General features: G+C 38.2%; 1 protein-coding gene across 9 annotated transcripts in view; it reads left to right on the top strand.

Annotated features, from left to right (window-relative positions):
- RYR2 (ryanodine receptor 2) overlaps positions 1 to 25,109 on the top strand; it is a 762,307-nt gene that overhangs the window by 674,424 nt on the left and 62,774 nt on the right. For 5 of the 9 annotated variants that reach the window (XM_045437229.1, XM_045437234.1, XM_045437232.1 and 2 more), the window contains 7 exons: positions 6,963 to 7,062; positions 8,777 to 8,856; positions 12,385 to 12,461; positions 13,251 to 13,324; positions 21,964 to 21,996; positions 23,189 to 23,269; positions 24,006 to 24,094. In XM_045437229.1, the coding sequence (XP_045293185.1) occupies positions 6,963 to 7,062; positions 8,777 to 8,856; positions 12,385 to 12,461; positions 13,251 to 13,324; positions 21,964 to 21,996; positions 23,189 to 23,269; positions 24,006 to 24,094 (534 nt within the window). The remainder of the gene's footprint in view (positions 1 to 6,962; positions 7,063 to 8,776; positions 8,857 to 12,384; positions 12,462 to 13,250; positions 13,325 to 21,963; positions 21,997 to 23,188; positions 23,270 to 24,005; positions 24,095 to 25,109) is intronic. The other 4 variants (XM_045437236.1, XM_045437235.1, XM_045437233.1 and 1 more) reach the window with 1 other exon arrangement.

Here is a 25,109-nt window from a genome sequence, read left to right as displayed (position 1 = left end):
CCAGGTTTCATAACCACAGTAATGCTGTGCGCCATTTCTAGGGCCCACTGTCTCAGAAGTATGGCAAATTGCCAAGTCTTGGAGAGAAAGGGGTATGGGGCAGGATGGAGTATAGTCCTGGTATGAGGAAAGTTCCTAGAAAGCACAGTCCTCTATATTGTATATGGTGACTCATGCATATTGGGTGTGTGCACCTAAATAGCAAACTGTATGGAATATACATTTACACATATAATTGTGCATTTTTGCTGCGCATGACAGTTTGACTTCATGTGCTGGTGTTTTAAAAATAATCAAAGTCGGGGCGCCTGGGTGGCGCAGTCGGTTAAGCGTCCGACTTCAGCCAGGTCACGATCTCGCGGTCCGTGAGTTCGAGCCCCGCGTCAGGCTCTGGGCTGATGGCTCGGAGCCTGGAGCCTGTTTCTGATTCTGTGTCTCCCTCTCTCTCTGACCCTCCCCCGTTCATGCTCTGTCTCTCTCTGTCCCAAAAATAAATAAACGTTGAAAAAAAAATAATAATCTCAGTCGAGGTTTATGCTTGACTGCATTATGTACAGCAGATGCGTAACAGCAGCATCAGTTGAATGAACCACCTGTATTTGAATCCCAGCTCTACCAGCTACCTGTGTGATCTGAAGCCTCAATTATCCTGTCTATAAAATGGGGCTGATTATAGATTCTATTTCATGGGACTGTGGTGAGGATCGAATTAGTTCATACATATAATACACTCAGAACATTGACTATCACATAACAAACTCTATAGGTATTTGTTGTTACTATTACTTTTAATCAATTCTACTTCCTATAAAATCAAGCCGGGGAAGCCCTTAGAGAAACTTTCCCAGGAGGGTGAACACAGAACTACACAGGACAGGAGACCTGGGTTCTCATCCGGGTGACCTTCAGGGGTCATATTTAAATTACTCTGTGCCTCAGCTTTTTCTGTTTTGAACTAGATGTTCTCAGGGGTCACACCCAGCTTTAAAAGTGTTGATTTGCTTTTCATGGGTGAGTTCTTTTAATTTTTCAGGGAAATCTCATAATTCATCTAAATGCAAGAATATTGATAGAAGCGTGCAAACTTTTGTTACTTTTTCTTCCAATCTTTTGTGGAGGAGTGGAAAAAAAATGAACTTCATAGTTTTTAGAATAGAAATGTCACATTAAAAATGTTTTGTAGAAAATAGCTTAGCTTCTGTACATATACACCTGTCTCTACCTTTTTGGCATTTTTTGTTTGTTTGTTTCAAGTTTGTATTTAAATTCTAGTTAGTTGGTATTCAAAGTATCACACAATTACACCTGATACAGTTAGATAAAAAAGGGAAAAGTGTTGAGGGATAATAGGGGTTCAGGGACACATGGAGCCTTCTAAGAATGAGATTAATCCAGAAACCCATGCCTTAGAGTCTTGCTAATTTGCTGGAGTTGGTCAGCATTACTAATTACGATCAGCTTTCCAGGAGTCCACATTCTATCACATAAATTTCACAGTTCACTGTATCAATAAAATAAACATAGTCATCTTCTTTGGGAGAAACAAAAATTCCTGAGGATCTTCGTGAAAAGGATAGCATGTGATATAATGATAAAGGTCTTCAGAAATTCAGTATAAGTAATTATTTGAGAACATATACAATAAAGTCCAGATGTACAGGTGACATCTGAAGGTGGCTGAGCACAGGATAAGTACCCAGAGTCTGGAATAACAGAAGGACTATGTATCCTTAAGACAGTCTCCAGAAAAAGCCCTCTCTCAGCTGAACAGGTCATATTCAAGACTGTATCGAGTACCTCTGTTTCTCAAGAGTTGATCTGGGGAAGGATCAGTAATCATTTGTGAAAACTTAGAATTATAGACCCTTAAAACAACTAGCACTGAGAGAAGTCAAAACCCAGATAATGAGTTGTCATGATCCATTCTATGATAAAATGTATTCTAACTTCTCCCTTTTCCCATGAATTTTTCCAACACTCTGGGACCTTCAGGATCTAACTCTACCTCCATATTATTAGAGACGGCCAATCACCTTATTTTTCTTGTTCTCTCTTTCATCAGGCTAGTGGGACTACATAGCATTTCCTTCTGTATTCAAGGCACTATTTGATGCTTTTAAGGCTTAAGCAACCAAATGGGTAAAGGAACGCTGTTCTAAATCAATTTTGTGCTCAGGACAAACCACATTGCCTCTCATGATAACTTAATCTAACATTGCTAATTTGATACCTTCTGATTTTAGAATTGCTCATTCTCCCCACCCACTTTATATTTTGTTCATGGAGATTTTTTTTGTGTGTGTGAGATGTAGTATACATTTTGCCAACAGGTCCCTGAAATAGATAATTATTTCAATGCGGCTGGGTTTTATTGCTTCAGCATCATAGTGGTTAGTTTTAACTATGCTGAATCCAAGGGAAATAATATTTCAACAAGTATGAGAGTATAAATGCTCAAGGAAGAAGTAAGCCATAGTCATACCATATAGCACATCTAAACTTCAGACCTCCAACACATTAACTGAACGACATTTCTCTGTTTTAGTGTTTCTGTCATCTCTGATCATCTATTAGCAAAAAATGTGGCATTTAAAGTTTGCTTTGGGTGAAAACATAATTTTCTTTTTCTTCATTTTTTTTTTTGTTGTTGTTAAAGAGGAAACATTAGAAACTATGCCCATCCTATTGAAAAGCAGAACTTTGGAAGATTATTATACTATTCGATATTCAGCAACAAAGAGAATGGGTAATAAAGGTACAGACAGCAAATGAAATGAGCTAAAAACCACAATTTGAGAATGAGTATTTGTACGTGTATAATTCTTTGACCAGGTACCGAAAATGGACGAAAAGAGACGTCCACGTTGTACTAGCTTTGTAGCTCTTCACATGAAAAGATAGCATTTGTAAAATTTCAGATCAGTTGTACATGCTACCTGATACCACACTGTTTAGTTCTGCAATTCATTCCACACATTTTCTTGAACACCTGTGATGTGCGGGGAACGTTACTGGATCTGTAGTATATGAATCCTTGTGGTTAAAACAGGCAGACAAGTCTCTTAGCCCCTGGTCTCATGGAGATTTTCTTCTAGGAAACTCCATATACATTCATTTAATTTTTAAGAAATTAAATTTAAAATTTATAAATATGGGGGGCCATTGTTATTAGACAGAGTTATAATCTAAAGTGTTTTCCTAGGACTGCAAGTCGACTCTTTATAAATGTGGCCAACCTACAGTTTCAGAAACTGGAATACTGAACAAAAATAATTGAAGTGTAGAACGTGACTCCCAGCTAGATTTTTGTTTTCCCTTAGTCGGAGTTGGCCTGTTTGTGTTGTAAACCAAAGGGTTACCTTCTCACTGCCTTTTGCTCTTACCCCCATAGTCACCCAATTGAGTCTTCTAAATTTCCGTCTTCTTTTTCTTATAATGTTGAGATTCAACATCACCTTGTAGGTTGTGACTACTTTTAAGGTGCCAAATAAGAATAGGTAAGGTTGACTTATTATGAAATTATGGGAAATATTTATAGAAAGAGTTCAGCTCCTAGAAAACTCAGAACTAGCCTCTACATGCAGCTGAAGAGGAAAACATTATGAAAACCTTTTCAGCAGTTGCTGAATGCTTGGAAATGCAAAGAGAAAAAACAAAAAAAAGGCAAGCCAACTGAGCTCCTGTGGTGTTATGTACTGACTGTAGCTGGGATGTCCACGCCGTCCCAAATGCCCACATAACCGGGGAGGGTCCGTCAGTTTCAGTGTAAAAGTTTTGCTCTCAAAAGGCTGACCTACTTTAAAATATCTTTCATCTCCATCATAGGGATAAACTATTTTCTCCATCAAGAAGCAGTTGTAATTTATTTATTTTTTTTTAAGTTCCATATTTTTCTCCTATAAGACAAGTTGTTGAAGAACTGAATGGATGATTTTTTTCTTCAGGCCTTTCAATTCCCCTCCCCTCCCCCCCCCACCCCCATCAGATGCTAAACTCAAGGCACTCTAGGAAAAAATGGAAGAATCTTAATATTTTATTACAAACTTCAGTCATACTAAATGCAGTCATGATGTTGAATACTTTCATTCAATGCCTGCTATTTGATCATGGGTCTGATTTATTACCACTATTGACCTTGAAAAGGTTCATAGCAATCTTCTGAGGAAAACAGCTGATAATTCCTGGTTGCTCTTGGTAATCAGAACTTTTTGCCTAGGGGAAAATTGAAACTTTGGACCTCCTCCTCCCCACAACCTTCTTTTGTAACCTTAGAATGAATGATTTAGAGACTGAACTTAAAGTAGAAGGTATAATGTTTATTTAAGACTCAGTGGCAGTTTAGGCAGAATCTGGGATGGGACAGGACGCTACTCTTAAATAGATGCCTTAAAAAGCTACTTTTAGGGTACTGTTTCCCTGAGTAAAATTCTTTAAAAAGACCTATCTTCAGTTTTCTTAGAAAAACTAATCTGCAGTGAGGTTGAAATGAAATAATTTTCTTTCTTTCCACATAATCCATCATTTTATTGTCTGAAAACTTCCGGGTTTAGCTTTCAAGGTTTTATTTTATTACACTGTGATAAAATTTCCAATGGAGGGATTAAATTACATACCCAGGAATCACTTCTCAAAGGACAAAGTACCAGAAAGAAATAATATTAAATATCTTCCGAAGAGATAAGCCTCCAACTCAATGTGACAAAGAAGAAATTCAAGCCTAGAGGTTGACCTGATCCCTCCTTATGAAGTATGGCTTTCCTGCTTCTAGATCAGTATATCTTTTTTAGGTCAGTAGTTTTATCAGATGAATCATCATCTCCCCTGACGTATTTATTAATATTGAAATTCAGATGCTGTGTGAGAAAAATGAGGGTGATCTCTGCCCAGGGAGTTTTTTGTTTTTTGTTTTTGTTTTTGTTTTTTTTTAAGAAGGCAATTGAATATTCTCTGTCTCTTGATCCTCTGACCTTCATCCATCAGGCGCGATTTCAGTTACTGCAGAGGATACCAGGATCCAGAATGTATTGTGCAAATTGTTCTGGCAGATCTTCGAGCTGGTCCACCTACTTTTGTAGCACAAACAGCAAAGGGTTTTCTATTTTTTGTTCGTTTGTTTTCTCCCCCCTCAAGAATATACGGCATGCTGCTATCTTCTGTCTTCTTTGGGTTTTTCCTGATGACTGTCTTCATACATTTTATTGGGTTAGTAGAAGAATCAGTCTTTCTAACTCCCTTGCCTCTTTAGTAGATGAAAACGCTAGGGTGGTTCCTTAGGCCAATGATGTCTTACCGCTGTCTTACTGAAAAAGTCTTCCACGAAAGGAATTGGTTACGCTGGGAAGCACAAGTGCAGAGTTCGGGAAGAACGTGAAAGATTGTTGGGTCTAAAAGGAGGGATCAAATGTTGCTGTGACCAATTTTAGACCACACCTGAAGAGCAGGCGAAAGGGTCTTTCAGTTTTTCTGAAACTGTGTTGTAATGACAATATGGTTTTGTGTGTCTGTGTGGTTTTGTTTTCGTTTTGTTCTTGACTTTGCAGGAAGAGGTTTAAACATGAAGGCAACCCTTTTAGATGTTAGCATGGCTATACATATGAAGCAAAGCTGCCTTTTTTTTTTTTTCTTTTCTCTGCTTCCATTTAGACCTATCACATAATTTAAGAAAAAAAATAAAACGTTAACCACAGGAGCTCTAACTATAGTGTGAAAAAAAACCCTGATCAATTTTGTTTTCGCAGCACGATATTATCAAAGATTTAAGAAACAAATTTGCCAGCCTCGGCGAGAACTCTCTGGTAACAGCATAAATGTCTGTGTTGGTTGCTTTTGATTTGAAGGTTTCTTTTTTTTTCATTTGTTTGAGCCCATTTCTTCCCCCCCTCCTCCTTTTAGTTTACTTTCTTTTTCATATTCTGTAACTAGCAAGCCTTCATTTTTTAAACCTCTTCCATCTTCCTGTGTCTATTTTCCGTACTTTGGATGGAAAGTTTATGGCAGCAAACTGTCACTCTGGCTACTTCTGCTGCGGCTCTTCCTGCTCTTAGGTCATATATGTTTTGGCCGTTGTGTTTATGGACATGATACTAATTGACCGTTTCATGTCCCATTGACTAAGCTTCTCTACCACGCCATTTGATGGACTCGCTGTCCTAGGGCTCTATGCAACTTCCATTTTGCAACTTATACTGCTTAGTTCCGTCTCAATTCTCCAGCGAACTGGATAGCTCAAGTGAATGATCCTACCAGTCTTGAACTCGCTGTGCCTTTATATTTTATTTTTATTTTCTTCTTTATGTTTTCAGTGGTAGTCTCAGTGGAAAAGAACCAAACCCCAGCCATTGCTCGAGCAGCACCATGCAGTATCGTTTGTTACCACCCGAGAATACAAAATATAAAGGCACATTGCTTCTTTTATTCTTGGGGGGGGTGACCGGGGAGATGCGTATCATAAGTCCGCTACTTAGTTGAAGCCTACCTTTTTTATTCATATCCGCTTTCAATTTCGCTTAAACTCCAACACGTCTCAGTTCATGTTTTCCTGTCATTTAGTGATAACTTGCAACTCGAGCCATTTGCTGAGCAGTATCAAGTTATGGCCATGGCATGGGAGATGATTAAAAACGTGACAGACTTCTGCACAAATGTATCGTTCAGAAAGTGCACGTTTCAGTGATGAAGTTCAGTACTTCAAAACTGTGATACAGGCTTTGGACTAATCAAACAATTAAAATTGAGAAAATCCATCCGGATAAGCCAGTACCAAAAGTATACCAAGAAAAATATAAAGGGCAAAACCGAGAGTTGAATATTGTTAACATCTGTTGAATAACATTGTTGGTGTTGAAATGGTCCATGATGTTGTCATAGAGCCCATACATGAAGAGATGACTGAAAATATGGTCTGTAGAAAGCTGCTGTGCTTCATGACAGCCACAACATAAATGGTTGGGATTTGTGTTCAGGAAAAAGAAATGGAGAAGCAGAAGCTTCTGTACCAGCAAGCCAGGCTCCATGACCGCGGGGCTGCTGAGATGGTGCTACAGACCATCAGTGCCAGCAAAGGTGAGGCTCGCTGCTCCCCTCACACCCCTTCAGTCTCTCGGAGCACCCCTCTTCAACTCCTCCTGACTTATCTAGTCCCTGAATCTCTTGTTCATCCCTAGGTCAGGTGACTTCAGAAATGCAGGCTCTCATTAACCCAGTCCAACGTGGATTTTTTTTTCCAGAATCGTATTCAAATATTTATTTTATTTCTGGTCCTTAAGTTTTGGAAACTCTGTCGTGACACAATAAATCAGGGGTGGGTCAGTGTTTTCTGGGAGAGGCCAGATAGTAAATATTTTCGGCTTTCCTGGCCATGGGTCTCTGTCACAACCCTTCGACTCTGCCGTAGTAGCATGGAAGCAGCCAGAGACAATATGTAAACAAGCTGTGTGGCTGAGTTCTAATAAAACTTTATTAAACACCCCTCTCCCAGATCACTAAGGTATTTATTTCTATTATTCTATTATTATTTCTATTTCTGTTATTTTTATTATTGTATTTCTAAGATAAGTAGATGTGGATAATGTAAAAGTAAAATAGACTAAGGGTAGACAACTGGTTGGATTTAAATTTTTATCATTATTGGGGCACCTGGCTGTCTCAGTCCATAGAGCATGTGACTCTTGATCTCAGGATTATGAGTTTGAGCCCCATGTTGGGTGTAGAGATTACTAAAAATATAAATGAATAAATTTTGTCATTATTATTTGAGTGACTTACTTCAAATTAGGCAGTCATCCTAATAAAGCAATACTATAAACATAGTAAGATAAAAAGTGCTAAAATGAAAATTATAAAAGTTGTTCAAACATAATATGGAGGGGAGAGGGGGTGCCTGGGAGGCTCAGTCAGTTGAGCACCTGACTCTTGATTTTGGCTTAGGTCATGATCCCAAGGTTGTGGGATTGAGCCCTGCATTGGAGCCTGCTTGGGATTCATTCATTCATTTCTCTCTCTCTCTCTCTCTCTCTCTCTCTCTTTTCTCTCTCTCTTCCTTTGCCCCTCTCCTCTGCTTGTGTGTGCTCTCTGTCAAATTATATATGTATATATATATATGTATATATATATATATATATATATATATATATATATACATATATATATATGTATGTATATAGAGGAGAGAAGGAGAGAGAGGAATTTTCCTTAAAATTCTAGGTAGCCCTTATTTTTCAATATTACTTTAAAAAAAATTTTTTTAACGTTTATTTATTTTTGGGACAGAGAGAGACAGAGCATGAACTGGGGAGGGGCAGAGAGAGAGAGAGACACAGAATCGGAAGCAGGCTCCAGGCTCTGAGCCATCAGCCCAGAGCCTGATGCGGGGCTCGAACTCACGGACCGCGAGATCGTGACCTGAGCTGAAGTCGGACGCTCAACCGACTGAGCCACCCAGGCACCCCCAATATTACTTTAATATGCACAATTAGTTTTAAATCTTGACAGTTTTAGGTGTATTTAAAAATAAGTTGTTTCTGTTTTTTTCTTCAATGTCCTCATCTAGTTTCAATTCTTGGATAAATTCCACAAGATTGAGTAAAAACACTGCTGGCAAAATAAGCATTATTACTCGTTTAGTATTTTTTGACTTGTAAGTCAGTCTGTCCTACTCCATTATACAGATTTGTAGGGGGGGGGGTGATAATAATTTTAAAAGTATACGTTTTGAGACAGAAATGGTTAATGAAGTGGGTGAAATGATATAAGGAACGCCATTTTTTATATTTTGAAGGTGATACTGGGCCAATGGTAGCGGCGACTTTGAAACTTGGAATTGCAATCTTAAATGGCGGGAACTCCACAGTTCAGCAGGTAAGATCTTGAAGCCATCCACAGAGTGTACTCTTCAAACAGAGGGACCCTCTTGTCATCCCATTGAGTTATTTTAGTCATCCTAAAAGCAATACTGGTTGTACAATTTTTCATTTCTGTGTAAAATAATGCCTTTATTTCATGGCCATCAGTCCCAGGATTCAAACATGTAGATAGCACCCTGCCATGTGGGGCACTGACTCTCTTGAGAAGTCCTATCACATGGTGTGCAACCTGCATTTCATGTGAACTAGCATAAAATGGTTTGTTTTAATAGTGGGGGGAAAAGTTAATATTCTTACCTCAGGAGCCTAGTTTGGTGATATGTTTTACAGTGTTACATGTCTTACAAGTTGATTCTCAGGATTTTGTCGTATATTTGGTGAGAAGCCTGTGTCTTGGTTAACATGGAAACAGAATACACTGTTTAAAATATTTTTTTAGTTGTAATTATAGTCTCCCAGGGCATGAAAAAAACCTCTTCCCAGCCAAGTTTTGTAGCTATGCCTTGTTAAGAAGTTAGACAAGCTCTGGGCTGAATTTTAATGACTTCAACCAGTTACGACAAAGGATATAATCTCTATATCCCACTGAAGGCCAGGGTCTGTGAGTTTGTTAGAATCAGAATGTTTGAGTGATTTAAAAAAAACTCTCAGAAACAGACTGTCACAGGCTCTGTACTGCACACCCCTGGGGACACTACTCACATGGCCTACAGTTGTGGCCGTGAGCTCAGAAAGAATTCTTACGCTAATTGAAGAACAGCAAAACAAAACACGAGTTAAGCAGACTGTATTATTCTAAAACTAACATTGATCTCATATTTTTCTATACTGGCTTCTGTATGAGAAAAAACAGTTTATGAACACGGAACTAATAATTATTCTTTCTTGGGTAAGTTTTGGCGAGGCAGGGAAAGCGCTACCCTGTTGGAAGGAAAGGAAGGCTAGTGAAAACCTTGGAATCTTTGACTTCAGGTTTCTGGGAGCCCCAGAATCATGACAGTGGGACAAATCCCTCTATATGTTCCCAGAAGATCTTTGAGTCTAAGGAAAGCAGAGAAAATTCGAAGGTTGCCTTTTGGGTTGGTGAAGTTTGGGACTAGGTTAAGTTGGCAACCCAGAATAGCTGAAAAATTCGTTTGTACACTTTCCTCAAATTGTGTACTCTATTTTTTTTCCTCCTGCAAATAAATCATTATATTTTTGGACTGGAGGAGTACATAATGTCATCTGGGGTGCTTAACTTTTTCTTTTTAATGCCTCTGACAGCTTAGTGAAGCGTCTGGACTCCTCTTGGTTTGACTTTTTTAAATCACAAAGTAAAACTGCACCGTTTCTAAGAGAAACCAAAAATACTGAAATGTGGTTTTCAGAGCATTATAAACACATTTTTTAGCAAATTCATTTGTGCTTCTTTATGAACTCCTTAAATGAAAGATGTAGTACTTGGTCTAATTATTGAGAAGAAATGGTTCGTCCAGGTGATGTGAGATGAAAATCTCTGGAATTTCTATTGGTGACACCGTCAGAGTTACTGCTAATCTGACCTGTGTTTGTTGCTTACATTAATAGTTGAATGGAATGCTAAGTTTCCATCACAACTTCGTGAAAATAATGATGTCTTTTTTTCCCCCATCCAATTTACAGATGTTCCGTTTTCATTTCTATAGTAAGTGACTACATGATGTGAAAAAAAAGAAAATCTAAAGAAAATCTATTTAATCTATTTAATCTCCCCATAATAGTTAACAAATTCCCCTTGCTTTTATGTTTTACTTTAAAAGTTCTTAATGATGTAGCGTTTAGATTCAGAAATCCTTGGAGTCAGAAGTAGCCGTGAGAAATCATATAATATGTGCACTTCCTGTCTATCCAGGCCTTTTCTTTGTTTCTGTAAACCTTCAGGTACATATTCTACCGCCCCGCTTTAATTCTCTGAGCTACATTGCTTGTGTTTAAAAGATCCAGGAATTAATAAGTGCTACACGTTTTATTAGACCAGTAAGTTATCACACTCCCCAGAAAATGGCTAGGTGTTTCGTGTTCCTATTTTTATGTATGTGTACATACATACATACATATGCATATACTGTGTGTATGTGTGTGTGTGTGTGTGTGTGTGTGTGCACAGCCTTGACATAATTGGTAGCTGTTAGTCAAATCTTGGGGGGAAAAATGACTACCAAAACTTACTGTTCAGCTAAGTCCCGTTTAGACAACACTGGTGATAGCAATTATTCACATCTATTCCAGATTCAGAGAAGAGCAGTATCTTTGTTTTCTTGAAACCTTTGGTGTGCCTTCCATCATTTTATCATCTTGTATGTACTTCTTGTTTGAAACTTCCAACACTTACTTCATCCACATTGAAGATAGCTGTTTCATTTTAGTATATAATAATAAGTTAAGGGGCACCTGGGTGGCTCAGTTGCTTAAGCGTCTGACTTTGGCCCAGGTCATGAACTCAGGGTTCATGGGTTCGAGCCCCAGGTGGGGCTCTGTGCTGACAGCTCAGAGCCTGGAGCCTGCTTCTGACTCTCTGTCTCCCTCCCTCTGCCCCTCCTCTACTCGTGCTCTGTCTCTGTCTGTCAAAAGGAAATAAATGTTAAAACAAAAAAACAAAACAACAACAACAAGAGTTAGGAGGGTGGAGCCATTTACTGCTTTAGCATTTTTTACATTTGTGTTTCGTCACAATTTTGGGCACAGAGACTGGACATCATTCTGACAAGAGAAGAGACATTTAGTAGTCAGATGATTGCTACCATTGCTTGGGTTTAGAGACCATGAGAATGGAAACTAAATTTCTGTCTTATACACATAGGTCTATAATAGACAAATAATGTCTTATAGACAGTAGCATATGGTAGTCACACCACATGGATTATAATGCCTTTTAAGAAACTCAGCTTTTGGGGCGCCTGGGTGGCTCAGTCGGTTAAGCGGTCGACTTCCGTTAGGGTCATGATCTCACGGTCCGTGAGTTTGAGCCCCACGTTGGGCTCTGTGTTGACAGCTCAGAGCCTGGAGCCTGTTTTGGATTCTGTGTCTCCCTCTCTCTCTGACCCTCCCCCGTTCATGCTCTGTCTCTCTCTCTGTCTCAAAAATAAATAAACGTTAAAAAAAAAATAAGGAACTCAGCTTTTGTATGGGAATCTCTGACTAGCATCCAGGTGGGCCTTCTTCCCAGTAAACTTGAACTAAGTGTCTACATCTTCACATCCTTAAAGGTTGACTAGAAGAGTTGAGAGTATTATTTCCATGGATATTTATGGTGCTTATGATGTTTACGTAAAGCAGCTGTCTTGTTCCAAGCCACCTGTATATACTGCCGACATTGAAACGTGCAGCTATCTCGTTTTGACATTCTGGTCACCATGTCGTGGTAAAGATGACAGTCGTTTTCGTATGCACTAATTTTTTAAAGTCTTTATTCCAGAACAAAAAGCATGTTTTTGATGTTTCTTGCTTAACAAAAAATAAGCTTTGTGTTCAGTGGCCGTGTGGTTTGTATATTTACCCCTAGAAAATGCTTGACTATCTCAAGGAGAAGAAGGACGTGGGTTTCTTTCAGAGCCTTGCTGGCCTGATGCAGTCGTGCAGGTAAGCCCGCTCCTTCCTTGTTCTGGCTCTACTAAGTGGTTGTGTCTTTCAAGGTGTTTGTTTAACATTACTGACAGTAATTCTACACAGAATATTTTTTAGTGATTCAGTACACGTCAAAGTAGGACAATTGATGGTGCCTTCTTTCCTGCCTTGTTGTTAGGTGTTAGTATGTCGTAATTGCTAACTTACTCAGCGTTAGTAATGTCTTTTAATAGTCTTCCCTATTCTTAAATAGGGACCTTGGAGAATTAACGTATATGCTGCACACTTGAAAATGAGCAGTGTGTGCATTTTAAAAGAGAAAAAGGGAAATTCTAATTAGTTTTCTTTGAGAGCTTGTGGACCACTTCTCATTTTCCCTAAACAAATGATCCCTAACCTCATTTATGGTCATCATTTTCTGTTTTTTGCAGTATTTAAAATCACTCAGACAGCACCTGACAAAGGAATCTGACAGATAGTTAGTGTAATAAGCTATTCCTTCTGGGAAAACATGATTATTATAATTACATTTCAGTGTGTCTGCTAACATTACAATGTACTCCCAAAGTCGAAACCCATTAATGCCTTCTGTTTGCCTCGCCCACGGATCATTTCATTGCAGGCCCTGGGGAGGGACTGGGCTGCTCCTGGGAAAATATGGTTGGTAGACATTGAATTGGGGTATGTCTTCAGGGTATGTTAATATTTGGTTCACATTTCATGATATAGAACTTGTACACATTTGCTCTCCTGAAGAAAGAAAATCTTCTCGTCCTCTAAGCGTTTTTCTCCCTGCTATTGTAGCGTCCTCGACCTAAATGCATTTGAGCGGCAGAACAAAGCTGAAGGACTTGGAATGGTCACCGAAGAAGGATCAGGTATCAGTCACTTAAACTAAAAGGGTCACCTGTCCCCTCTCCCCCCCTTTCCCGAGATGAGTCAGTTACCAATTATCTTTGCAAAACAGAGAGATGTAGGGTTATTTTTACATGGCCAAAATGCTTATGTGACTCATTTAAAAGTTCACAATCGGGCACTCACTCAAATCATACCCAAAACCCAACTTTCCCAGTTGACCATTAACTCCTTTTTTGTTCCAGACCTATTGTAGTTGGCCTTTCCCCTAGTTGGTTAGTAGATCAAGATCCCTTACAAGAGAATCATCTGTGAAATTATAAAGCATATGGATGAACCAAATTAGAGGATATTGGACTTTTTTTGGCCACTTTGGCAAACTGCCAAATCTTCAGATTCCTTGGTGTCCTTAGGAAAGTGACACTTTGAGATCCTCCGATGGACCACTATTCCGACAGTCTCCTCCCTTATAGCACAGATATCTTTGTATCTCATACATCCCTATGTCTTCACAAGTCCAAATTTGATGAAAGAAATTAAGGAGTAATTCTTAATGTTAAAATAATTCTGATCACTTAATTCACATGCACACAAATATAATGACTCACATAATCTTAGACTTTTTTCTCTGTAGATAGATGTGTGTATAAACTAGAAAAATTAGTATATACTACAGTGAAAGCAGAAATAACTACTGCTGCACATTCGTTTTTAGTATTAGGAAAAAAATCTTCAATATTTTTTGTCTCGATTTGTTTTTGTTCTTTTGTGTTTGACATTTTCTCAATTAATTTAGTTTCAATGAGACCCTGTGTGTTGATCTGTTTTTGTTTGTTTGGTCTAGTTTGCAGTGGTCATATTATCAATGCATTAGTTTTGGCACATCGGATCTTTGATAAAACTAATCTTGTTGCAAAAACTAAATTTTTTTTTTTTTTTGCAAAAACTAAATTTTATCCTATCTGCCATTTGCAGTCTGCTTACCTTTCTGAAATATTTTAGAATTAACTAATCTCTCTTATTTCTGCATATTTTTGTGTTCACATTAGGTAAAAGGATTAGCTGCATATTTCTTACTGTTTTTTAAGAATTATCAATGATAGGGGCGCCTGGGTGGCTCAGTTGGTTAAGCGTCTGACTTCGGCTCACGTCATGATCTCACGGTTCGTGAGTTCGAGCCCCATGTCGGGCTCTGTGCTGAAAACTCAGAGCCTGGAGCCTGCTTCGGATTCCCGTCTTCCTATGTCTGTCCCTCCCCCACTTGTACTCTCTCTCTCTCTCAAAAGTAAAGAAACCCTGAAAAAAATTAAAAAAAAATTATCAGTTATACATATTCTAATGCTGCTGCTACACCGCAGCTCCTGTGTGCTTTTATTTTCTTGTTGACATTTGAATGTATAGATTCCACCACCCAGAATTAGTCCTACAGTTACCTGTGTAAGCTACTTTTAAGAAAAAATTGCCAGCAGCACTGTAAACTTATTTAAATTTTCTGAAATGAATATCCAGCCAAATCTCTTGATGACTTAGGTTTATGTCAACAGTGAAAACACTGGCCCGAGGGCCCCATCCAGCGAGCTCAGAGCCCCTACAAATCTCAGAGCCCGTTACCTGCCTGCCTCTAGAGTCTCCAGGAAGCCTGGGTATCTCCCATTAGCTGTAAAGTGCCTAAAAGGGATGATTCTCTGTCCAAAGTGGGACTTCCTGTCTCGGAGTTAGAAATCAGTTTCATTTTTCCCTGCAATTATTATTACCTGATGTTCCAGAGGCTCTGAACACAATTGCATTCATCATTCTTTGCCATTGTTCATATCCGCACAGGAATAGTGGCTGTGCAAGGTTAGCTTTACAGGGTCTCCTACCCTTCGTCAACCAGCTACGGATTGGAATGACATTCGTGAGTCCCGAATCAGAAATAGCTGGGTGAGAATGACCATTCTGATGTGAGAATTAGTCACATCTGTCAGTAGGAGGTTGATTTGATTTGTTTATTCTTTTTCAACACACACAAATAATTGCCCAAACTGATTAACACGTTTTCTATTGTATTTCCTTACAAACAGCAAGACAAAACCAACATCTCAACTTATTTTTTTCCCCGTTTCCTTTTCTTTCACCTGTAAATGTACTGTCCTCCTTTCCTCAGCCATCACACATGAGCGTGGTAATTATTACAAATGATCTGCCTTTTTTTTATTTGCTCCTTCATTTGTTGTTAGCTTTGTGTACAGTCTTGACAGTGAAAGTTTTTTTGTGCATTGTTTTCCCTTTGGTAGACTGTTGAACAAATAGATGATTTAATTTCCATCATTATGCATCCTTTTATTTATAGAACTTATATACCAAGCTTTCCTTTTTCTCTCCATGAGGATGTTCAGTTATGAACATATTAGACAAAAAGGGTCAAGAATTTAAGTTACGTTTTCGGATTTGTTTCGTTCTGTTTCGTTCGTTTAAAAAAAATTCTGATGGACCCAGTGTTTGCAACTGTCGTGTAAACGAATGAACCATAGATGTGTGCAGTGGTCTCTCTGTGGCGTTTCTGTCTCGGACGTTCTGTGGCTTTATGGCTGCACCAATGGGTGCATGGGAAATCAGTGGTGATCCGGGGGCACTGTGTCCTGCTGAGTGTCCTCTTGGCCAGCGGGTTCTGCCAGTTCCCTTCCAATTATTGAGAGATCTACAGAGTTTTTTTTCTATTCCTTTGAAAACATCACACATTAAAAACCTTCCTAACGTAAAAACTGTGTTTTCATTCTTGAGACCCAATTTGAAAAAGCAGTAGCAAACTAGTAACAAAGATGGCATTGGTATTTCAAAGTAGTTTCTAAAAGACATTATAGGCAATGGTAATAAAAGAGGGATGAGATTTTTGAGGAGTACCTGGAACGTCAGCACGGCTTTAGAGATTAAATTGTGCTTTCTCAGTACACACTCTTGCCTTAATCATGACGCCTATTAGAACACATGATGGCAATTCATTCACTCTATGAATAATTATACTACCTCCCAGATTAAGAATACCTATAGCAACTCTATCTTTTGGCATATTTAAACAGTTTCTGTGACATGCCCATTTTTTTACGGGTCTACAGAAGTCAAGAAAAGTTTGTACCCTCATAAGGAGAGGGAAAATCAATCATCCCTCTCAGAATTCATAGAGAAAGCTGAAAACTCCCCATCTGTTAGTGATGTTGTAGCTTTAAAGCCTGAGACCCATGCAGTATAATAAACTCAACACTGAGCAGACAATCTGATGAGTTGAATTTTCTGCATCCCAACCACCTGTCTCTAATAGGCTAAACCTCTTCCTGATGATGATAAAATGGCTGTAAATTATATAGCCATGAAAATGTCTACTAACTTAAATGCAACTTTTTGAAACCTACAACCACCAGTAAGGTATTGTCCCCAGTTTATAGGTATGGAGACTGAGGGGTGGAAAGGCTACATAGTTTGTCCAGGATCACACAGTGAAGTGACAGGGTCAAGACTGAAATGCAGGCTCTCTGCCTCCCACTGTTACCAATTTCATGAGCCAATCCCTTAGCCCCATCTTTTAATACCTTCCGGGGGCTTATTTTATATTCACCATATCAGCTTAGGTGGTATTTTTTGCTTCTTATTGCTTTTTACTCTCTTTAAAGACACAAATCTCTTGCCAGTCTTTACATTCACTGTTGAAGTTTTAAAATCACTTTGGAACTTTTATGGCTTTATATGAGATTCCTAAACCAGTATTGAGATACCATTAGGAAATATGTGCCTTTTTGAGGTTTGTATATAAGGATTTCATACGATTTAATATTTATTCCTGTTCCTACCATTGTTACTGCCATGAAAGTTTGCCAGTATTTCTGTCCCTTCTGAGTAAATTTCCCCCTTTCCTGTAAAAGCCTGGACTTCCCATTTGTTAAAAAAAAAAAAAAACAAAACAACGCAGTTTTCTTTGGCAAGTGTGTTGTTAGACTTGTGATGTGTTCAATGTTGTCTTCTCTGCATAATTTTTTAATCACGTGCTTTCTTTTAACGTATAATGAAGTTCAAAACCAAAAACCTTATGAATATTTAAAATTTCATTCCATCCTTGGATTTTTTTTTTTCTCAGAACCATTTAACCTCATTACTAAGTCATTATGAGCTTGAAAGTGCACTTTTTCTTCTTTCCCACTTCTTGGAGTGTTGTAGAAGATACTTCATTTTATTTTTTGATCATTTTGTAGCAGCCCTGGACTTCATCAACAAGATGAAATTTTGAAGCTGATACAGTCCTCAGAATTTTTTTTTGATTTTTTTGAACATTTTATATAAAACAACTAACATTTCACCTTTCTAAATTTCCATCTGCACTTGGTAATGCACTGAATTGAGGTTCTTACTCGGGATATTTATACTGACCTCATCAAATTTGTATGAAAATGCAGCAAAAAAATTAATTGTTAGTTAGTCAAAATGATAATTTACACAATCTCTAAGCATTGGCTATCCTAATTTTTGGTTAGTATTTTAGTGCTTAATTGTTTATTGTCTATCTCCCATCCCAGATTTGCAAAGTCTGACTCAAGTGTAGTTCAGCTTAGCTCTCAGTTCTGACTACACTGCTCTGCCATTCCACTGGATCAACCTTCTTTTTGAGGAAAGCAAGTGATACTAGTTCATGGCACTAAATAAATTTTCCTAACATCCTTGTACAGTTTTTAAACACTGAACCACTAATTGAAATTTGAGTGGCTATTATGTGCTAGACCTTGTCCTAGGCATTGGCGTTCTTTACGGACTCAGTGTTATGTAGATAGACTTGTAAACAAATAACTTCAGAACCCATGAGCTATGTGTTATGAGTGAACTGAGTTGAAGTACTTGTCTGCCAGGCTGATGGGTTAAGTTTCACAACAGAAGTAACATATGGCCTGAAGTAAGCGTTTACCTGGTAGATGAGAAAGGCGTTGGATATTCCAATGGAAGGGAACCGCATATGCAGAGCTTGAGGTACAAAGCATGACGAAGAACATTACTGACCTAGGGTGGTTGAAGAGACATGAATAGACTAGAGGCTGGAAAGATAGTTGGTGGGAGGCTGTGAAAGGCCTTTTGTGCCATGCCAAAGAATTCATAATTTCTTTCTGAGGCCATGAAGAGCCACTACGTAAGTAACACTTCAGTAGTGTTGTGTGTTGTGTGATGGTGTACCTGGCATTAAGTCCTAATGTACATTGTTCAAGCCAGTAACATTAAAGCGAACAGATTTCTCATTTCTCAGTAATGCTAGTATGCTAACTAAACACTGAGTCCTCTAACATTAGCAGCATGATTTCCTTCATGGAAGTTGGGGAGCTCTGTGGTTATATCTGATGATAGATTGAGGGGATTTTGAGAGTAGATTTTTCTCAACTGCTGTTAAAGGAGTCCATCTTTTTGTTGGGAGCGTTTTATGATTGGATTGCCGGCAACTGTCGTTGTAGGCAACAGTGTTTAAGATGGGCATTGCAGCCTGAAGGGAGGGAGATCAGTTAGGATGTTGGTTAATGGAATGGATAAAGAACAGTAAGGATTTCAGTTAGAGTAATGGGAGCTCAAAGGCATTAAGATGTTATAAGAGAAATAATCTGAGGATCACATTTGAATGCAAAGGTATGTTTCCCTCCATAACTAACATGTGCTTTAATTCTGTTATCCATGGGACATACCTAATTTATTTTACACAGTGGTCATTTTTATTGTCTTGGGATCTGAAATAGGAACGCATTTTATGCACTCATGCCACATTGAGTACATGGAATATGTAGATTATTTATCACACCCCACAGCCCAGTGAAAGTCTTTCTTTTAGAAACCTAGGTCTTTTGAACCTGTGCCTTCCTGTCATTGAAAATTCACTTTTATTCCTATTGTGCTTTGCATGTTTCAAAGCAAATGTACTTGTCTGAGCCAATTTTATTCTCCCAACAACCCTTTGAAAGTAAGGGGGTGAGGAGATTGTTAATTCCCATATCAAAGTGATGCAACAAAGACTCAGAAAGGTGAATTGACTTTCCCAAAGCCACATATCTAGAAAATGGTTTTCTCTGGGTTCTAAAATTGATAAAAAACAAGTAGGAGTTCACAGTTTAACTAACATATAGTACATGTAGTCGGAGGTTGTTAGCCAAAGATCTGATCAGTTACTGATGTGAACTTTGTGATCCAGAAAGACCATTTGGTATTGAAATGACCTTTTTATATCCTGTCTTTTCCATTAGACTATGAACTTCTTTGAGTTAGGGCTGTGTCCATTAGTCATAATTATATGCCCAGGATCTCACAAGGTGCCTACCATGTAGGAGACACTTAATGAATGTTCATCGAAGTTTATTGGACTCAAATCCTTTACTAGTAAATTGCTATAGGACCTCAGTCAAGCTACTTAATTTCTCAGCTGTATCCCACAAAATGGGATTCATGTCACCTGATTCATAGGATTATTATAAACCTAAAATGAAATGATAAGAAAATATATCTAGCACAATGCCTAGCACACTGTAGTCACTAACTGTTAATTGTGAATCCATTTTAAAAATTGTATCCATTGTTGGTTGAATAGTAGTATAATTTAAGTGGCCACCTAAACCATTTAAGCAGTGACATTAAAATTACCCACATGGAACCAAATACCTGACTTTTCACTATTTAAAAATATTTTTAGCCTTAATCTTTCAGTTTTGCCATTATACAAAATAGGTATTTGAGTCTTCTAAAGATCACTGAGCAGAACTGTTTCTTCCATTGCAGGGGCAGGGGAAAAACACTCTTGAGTTCCATATGACAAGCTTTTGTAGGGAGTTCTTTGATGCAACCAGTGTTAACATTTCATGCCACTCATCCTTTTAGCTTTCCATTACTGGGGATATTGCCATGAAAAGACATTACAACAAAGAGGATCTTAGTCTTCTGATCTATGTGTCCTAAATCAATTGTTTCTATATATCTACTCGGCATTTCACTTATTGCCTTCCTTTTATCAACAATTATTGATAATTTTTAGCAAGTAATAACAATTAAACCAAGCTTTGTCTCAAGATAAGGTTATAAATGTCGAGCTAAGACCATGGGTGTTTTAGGTAGTCAATAAAAACAAACACTTAAGCAAACATTATATACTTTTTAATGCCAATTGTGAGTAGAACAGTGGCCTTTAAAAGTGTCTTAACTTGATTAGGTTTTTAAAATAGGAATTGATTTTACTGGTACCTTGCACAAATAAGGTCTAATATTATTTCCAAGTGAAATGGAGGTTTCTGAGAATCTTTTGGTCCATTAAAATTAAGATGGCTTTTTGGAAATAGAAACACTTTTAGTAAATATGTTCAAAGGACTGTATTCATCACGTAGGCATGTTGTTCCCATGTTTATTTAGTGGTGTTGCCACTGCTACTGATAATGTTGACCTCTCCACAATATCTAAAAATGGTCACATCAATCATGAAGAGCTAGTGAGGTAGACAGTGCCCATGTTTCCCTCGTTTTATAGATGAGAAAACTAAGGCACGAAGAACTGTCTCATCATCAGCAACAATATTGAAACAACTCTCCCTATATTACAGTATTAGAAATCATTAGCCCCTTATAATTAAAAATGAAACCCAAGGAATGTCCTTTACATTGACCGTCAGGCAGCTATTACAAATAGTCATTTTAAGAACATCAGAGCACTTTCAACTACATTTTACTCCATTTCGTTGTTATTAATCTTAGTTTCCATCTTGCAGTGGAATGTCTTTTGCGTACATCACAAAATAGACCGTGCATCCTGTGCCTTCTGCAGACATAAAGCCACCACCCATCTCTGTTACTGTACCACTTACGTGCAGCATGGGGAATGGCAGCATTTTAATCGGATAGTAACGTGTTCGTTAAGCAATAGCACCCCAGTTTATACCTCGTTGTCACCTGATGGTAAAGGAAGGCTTGACCCGCCCCCTCCCACGCTCCTCCCCTATTGTTCTGCTGTGTGCAGCGTGTCCTTTTGTAAGTAAAGTTACTTGTATGTGTTTTGGTGTACAGTCGAGAAAATACCGTGCATGCCGACAGTAAATCCTTACGTTATAAATCAGTGTGCATTGCGCAGGGCATTTTCAGGAACACAGGTAGACTGTATGATATTTATTTCCTTGTTAACTTTTCTGAATACTTTCTATCAAGGGTTATTTATTCCACATGGAGTATGTGAACATTGAAAGTACATGGTTTATTGATTCAGTTTTCTAGAGAAAAGCATTTTAGATGGGCTCGCAAGGAAAGAATCAGGAAGACTGTGTAACTCATAGTATTATGTTTTAAATATCATTTTAAAGACTCGTCTGATTCAAACAGTTCATGGAAAGATACTAAGTATCATAAGTGAAGAGTTTAGTTTATTAGCCTAGACTCTTCTCCTTTTCTTTCCTATCCCGTCATGAACGGAGACACTGAGGAATGGGCTTATCAGCCATGTACTGAGAGTCAAAGCAATGTGCACTTAAACTTGAATTTGCCACACAACTGATCTATATGCATGGTGATTTTAGTTTGGTCACCAAATATCATATCTTACAGGGAAACCAGTACAGTGATTTTATGTACTTTTTTTAATGTTTATATTAGTTTTCAAAATGGTTTTGCTTCCTAACCCTCCCATTATATGAAGCCTCTCACTTTGAAAGTCACAGACTGCAGACTGGTAAGTCCATCAGCTCTCTGTCATTATAATCATTCATAATTTTAGTTAAAGTAAACACATGGTCATTGCATAGTTTTCTTTCTCGGCCCAAAGTATTTCCAGTCTGAAAAGTTATTATCATTTTTTTTAAATACATAAGTACATTCATTCACTTGCCAAACGACATTTTTGTGTCATTTTGATTTCTAAGCAACAAATTTAGATTCCAGAACATACACTCATAACGTTGACAGTTTTTCCACTGACACTCTATGCTTTCAAAATCAACTTTCATTTGTGTGGTGCTGTTTTTTCGTTGGTTTCTTTCTTTGTGTTTTTGCTTTCCAAGTAACTTGTGACCAAGATACATTTTGATTAAAATGTAGGTAAAATATCTGAACGCTTTTCTGAGGTGTTTACCCCACAAATATATTAGTTTTTAATGATTCTGAGTAACTTCTATGGCTATGAGATAACCTTCTTTTCACCTTTTGGTTGGAGTGACTCATACAGCATGAGCCACCAAAGTCTTTCATTTGGTTTGATATGTAGAATTAGGTCTGTTTGCTAGTTCTGTCTCCTCTGAAAGTAAAGTTCCAACCAATGGCATGTCTATATCAGATTTCTGAAGTCTTTACTTTTTTAAATCCCTTAGGCAAGCTAACGAGATAGTTAATTGAAACGAATCAAACATTTTCTAGTCATTTACAATTTTCACAAGATCCTTTAATTATTCATTAAATAGAAGAAGCTCTCGGTCCTGTTTTATGTATGCAATGAATGCCTTTGCATTGAAATAACTGGTGGTTCTCTGGGAGCAAAGTAGATTTCACCTTGGCATTTGTAAGAGATGTGGACATCATTCCTATACACACCTTACAAAAAAACAAACAAACAAAAAAACAAAAACCAAAATAAAAGGAAGTTTAAATCTTCAGGTTGTTTCTAAAATGTTGCCAAACCCATGCTGCTACTTTTAACAGAGAGAAATATGAGTTTTAAGATTCAAATGTTCTTTTCTGACAAAGAAACAGTGCATCTATCTGCCAAGCGCATGATTGTACAAGCTTCAGATAGACGAGTGGCTATGATTTGTGACTGTTTTTGGTTCAGAACGATGCTAGATCAACATGCAAGTTTTCTGGAGGTGGGGAAAGAGAGGGCAGGACCAGCGAGGATAGTTGATCATGTCTGATCTCTGGATTTTCTGCAGGAGAAAAGGTTCTCCAAGATGACGAGTTCACGTGTGACCTCTTCCGTTTCCTCCAGCTGCTTTGTGAGGGACACAACTCAGGTTCGTGAGACCCCAGACTCTATGACGGTACCAAGGAGGAAGTAGTTTGAAGCCAGTAGTGACAGGGGCCCGCTCGTTCCAATTACGCCTTGTCCCTGAGTCCACAAACATTCTAGAGTATTCCTCCATATGCTCAGTATACACTGTGACATTTTATGCATTGCATCCCTACTCTCAAAGTCCTTTGCTGGCTGCACCACTTAATTCCTAACACTTGTTTTTCTGTTAAATCAGGTGAAAAAAGATACGAGGTCTACAGAGAGCTGTATGGGTTTATTCCTTCCTACCCCTTCTCTTTAACTGGGGAATCAACTTCATAGTATCACTTAGCATAACATATTTCCCTTTGTTGTTTATATAACAAGCTCTCTCCCAGACTTGTGCATCTGTGAAGGTAGGAACTGTATCTTAATTTTATCTTTGTTTCCCCAGCACTCAGGAACAAATGACTACTGAATGCATAGTTCAATTACTCTTTCCTAAACGGCAAAACTCCTTCCGGGGATGCCCAGGGCTGTAGGGCTAGCAATCAGGAAACAGACGTCAGCAACCACTTAGACAGAAATTGGAAATTGATACTCTCCTGAAGCACCGAGATGTTTTGGGGGTGCTCCCTTGAAGCACTACTCTTAGCCACAGCAATTTTGCTGGAGGCCTCAGTTGCTTTTGGAGTTATTCGGATAACTCATTCAAAACTTTTGACTCAGCTTAAGTAACTCCTTTTGATCTTCCATAGATTTTCAAAATTATCTGAGAACTCAGACTGGCAATAACACAACTGTCAACATCATCATCTCTACCGTAGACTACCTACTCAGAGTCCAGGTATGTGGGCTTCTCTTAGTAACGAGTGAAGGGGGTTGGTGAGTGGATGTGATATGGTGGAGTTATTAAACCGACACGTTTTAATGTGTCGTGATTGTTGACCAAACAGAATTTTTTGAGATCTTTTGTCTTTGATCACAATCTTTCACCAAGTTTTAGGGGGGACCTGCCTCTGTTGTCTTTGCCTCCGATCCTGACTCCTTCTTTGCTCATGATTTTCTTTCTATAAGTGGGAATTTTTCCCCCTTATGTTTTTTAGCTTGATGGCACTTTAAATTCATGTCGTTTTGGAAAGTACTTATATGCTCTGCTCCTTCTTCTAAAGTTGATAGAGAAATTAGGAAGAATATTTGAAATATTTTTAGGAATGCGAAAGAAAGGCTTTCAAAGTACCCACAATGTACTTACATTTGACAGGTAGTTCTTTTTAGCTGTCCCAATACTTGAATTAATTTTAAAATCCAGCTTAACACTCCATCAGGTAAAAATCTCTGTGATGTTGTAGTCATCTTTCACACACTGGTGAAACTGAATCTGAAGGTGTAGGCCTACCTAGGTAATGAGAGCTCTGTGCAATTTTTATTTCCCTCATCTTATTTATAAGAGTAACCAGATAGAGTACTTTAAAACCTACATGTTCAGACTTACAGTTTCTCCCTTAATCTTTTGAGTATGTAAAAGCACAACCCTTTTTTTTTTTAACTAAGAGCTTCCATTTTTGAAGCAAATACAAGAAATATTGCTGAAAACATATTTGTGATTTTTAAAATCATGTCTTGAAATCCAGATGCAATTTACATGCTAGACTAAATTGTGTTATTCCTGGGGCCTTTGGTGGCTCAATCAGTTAAGCGTCTGACTTTGGCTCAGGTCATGATCTCATGGTTGTGAGTTTGAGCCCCACATCAGGCTTTATGCTGCCAGCGCAGAGCCTGCTTCGGATCCTCTGTCCGCCACTCTCTCTGCTCCTCCCATCCGTACTGGTTCTCAGAATAAAATAAATAAACTAAAAAAA

This window comes from Leopardus geoffroyi, chromosome D2, assembly GCF_018350155.1.
Source record: "Leopardus geoffroyi isolate Oge1 chromosome D2, O.geoffroyi_Oge1_pat1.0, whole genome shotgun sequence".
Taxonomy (NCBI): domain Eukaryota; kingdom Metazoa; phylum Chordata; class Mammalia; order Carnivora; family Felidae; genus Leopardus; species Leopardus geoffroyi.
This window is presented reverse-complemented; position numbering and strand designations above follow the sequence as displayed.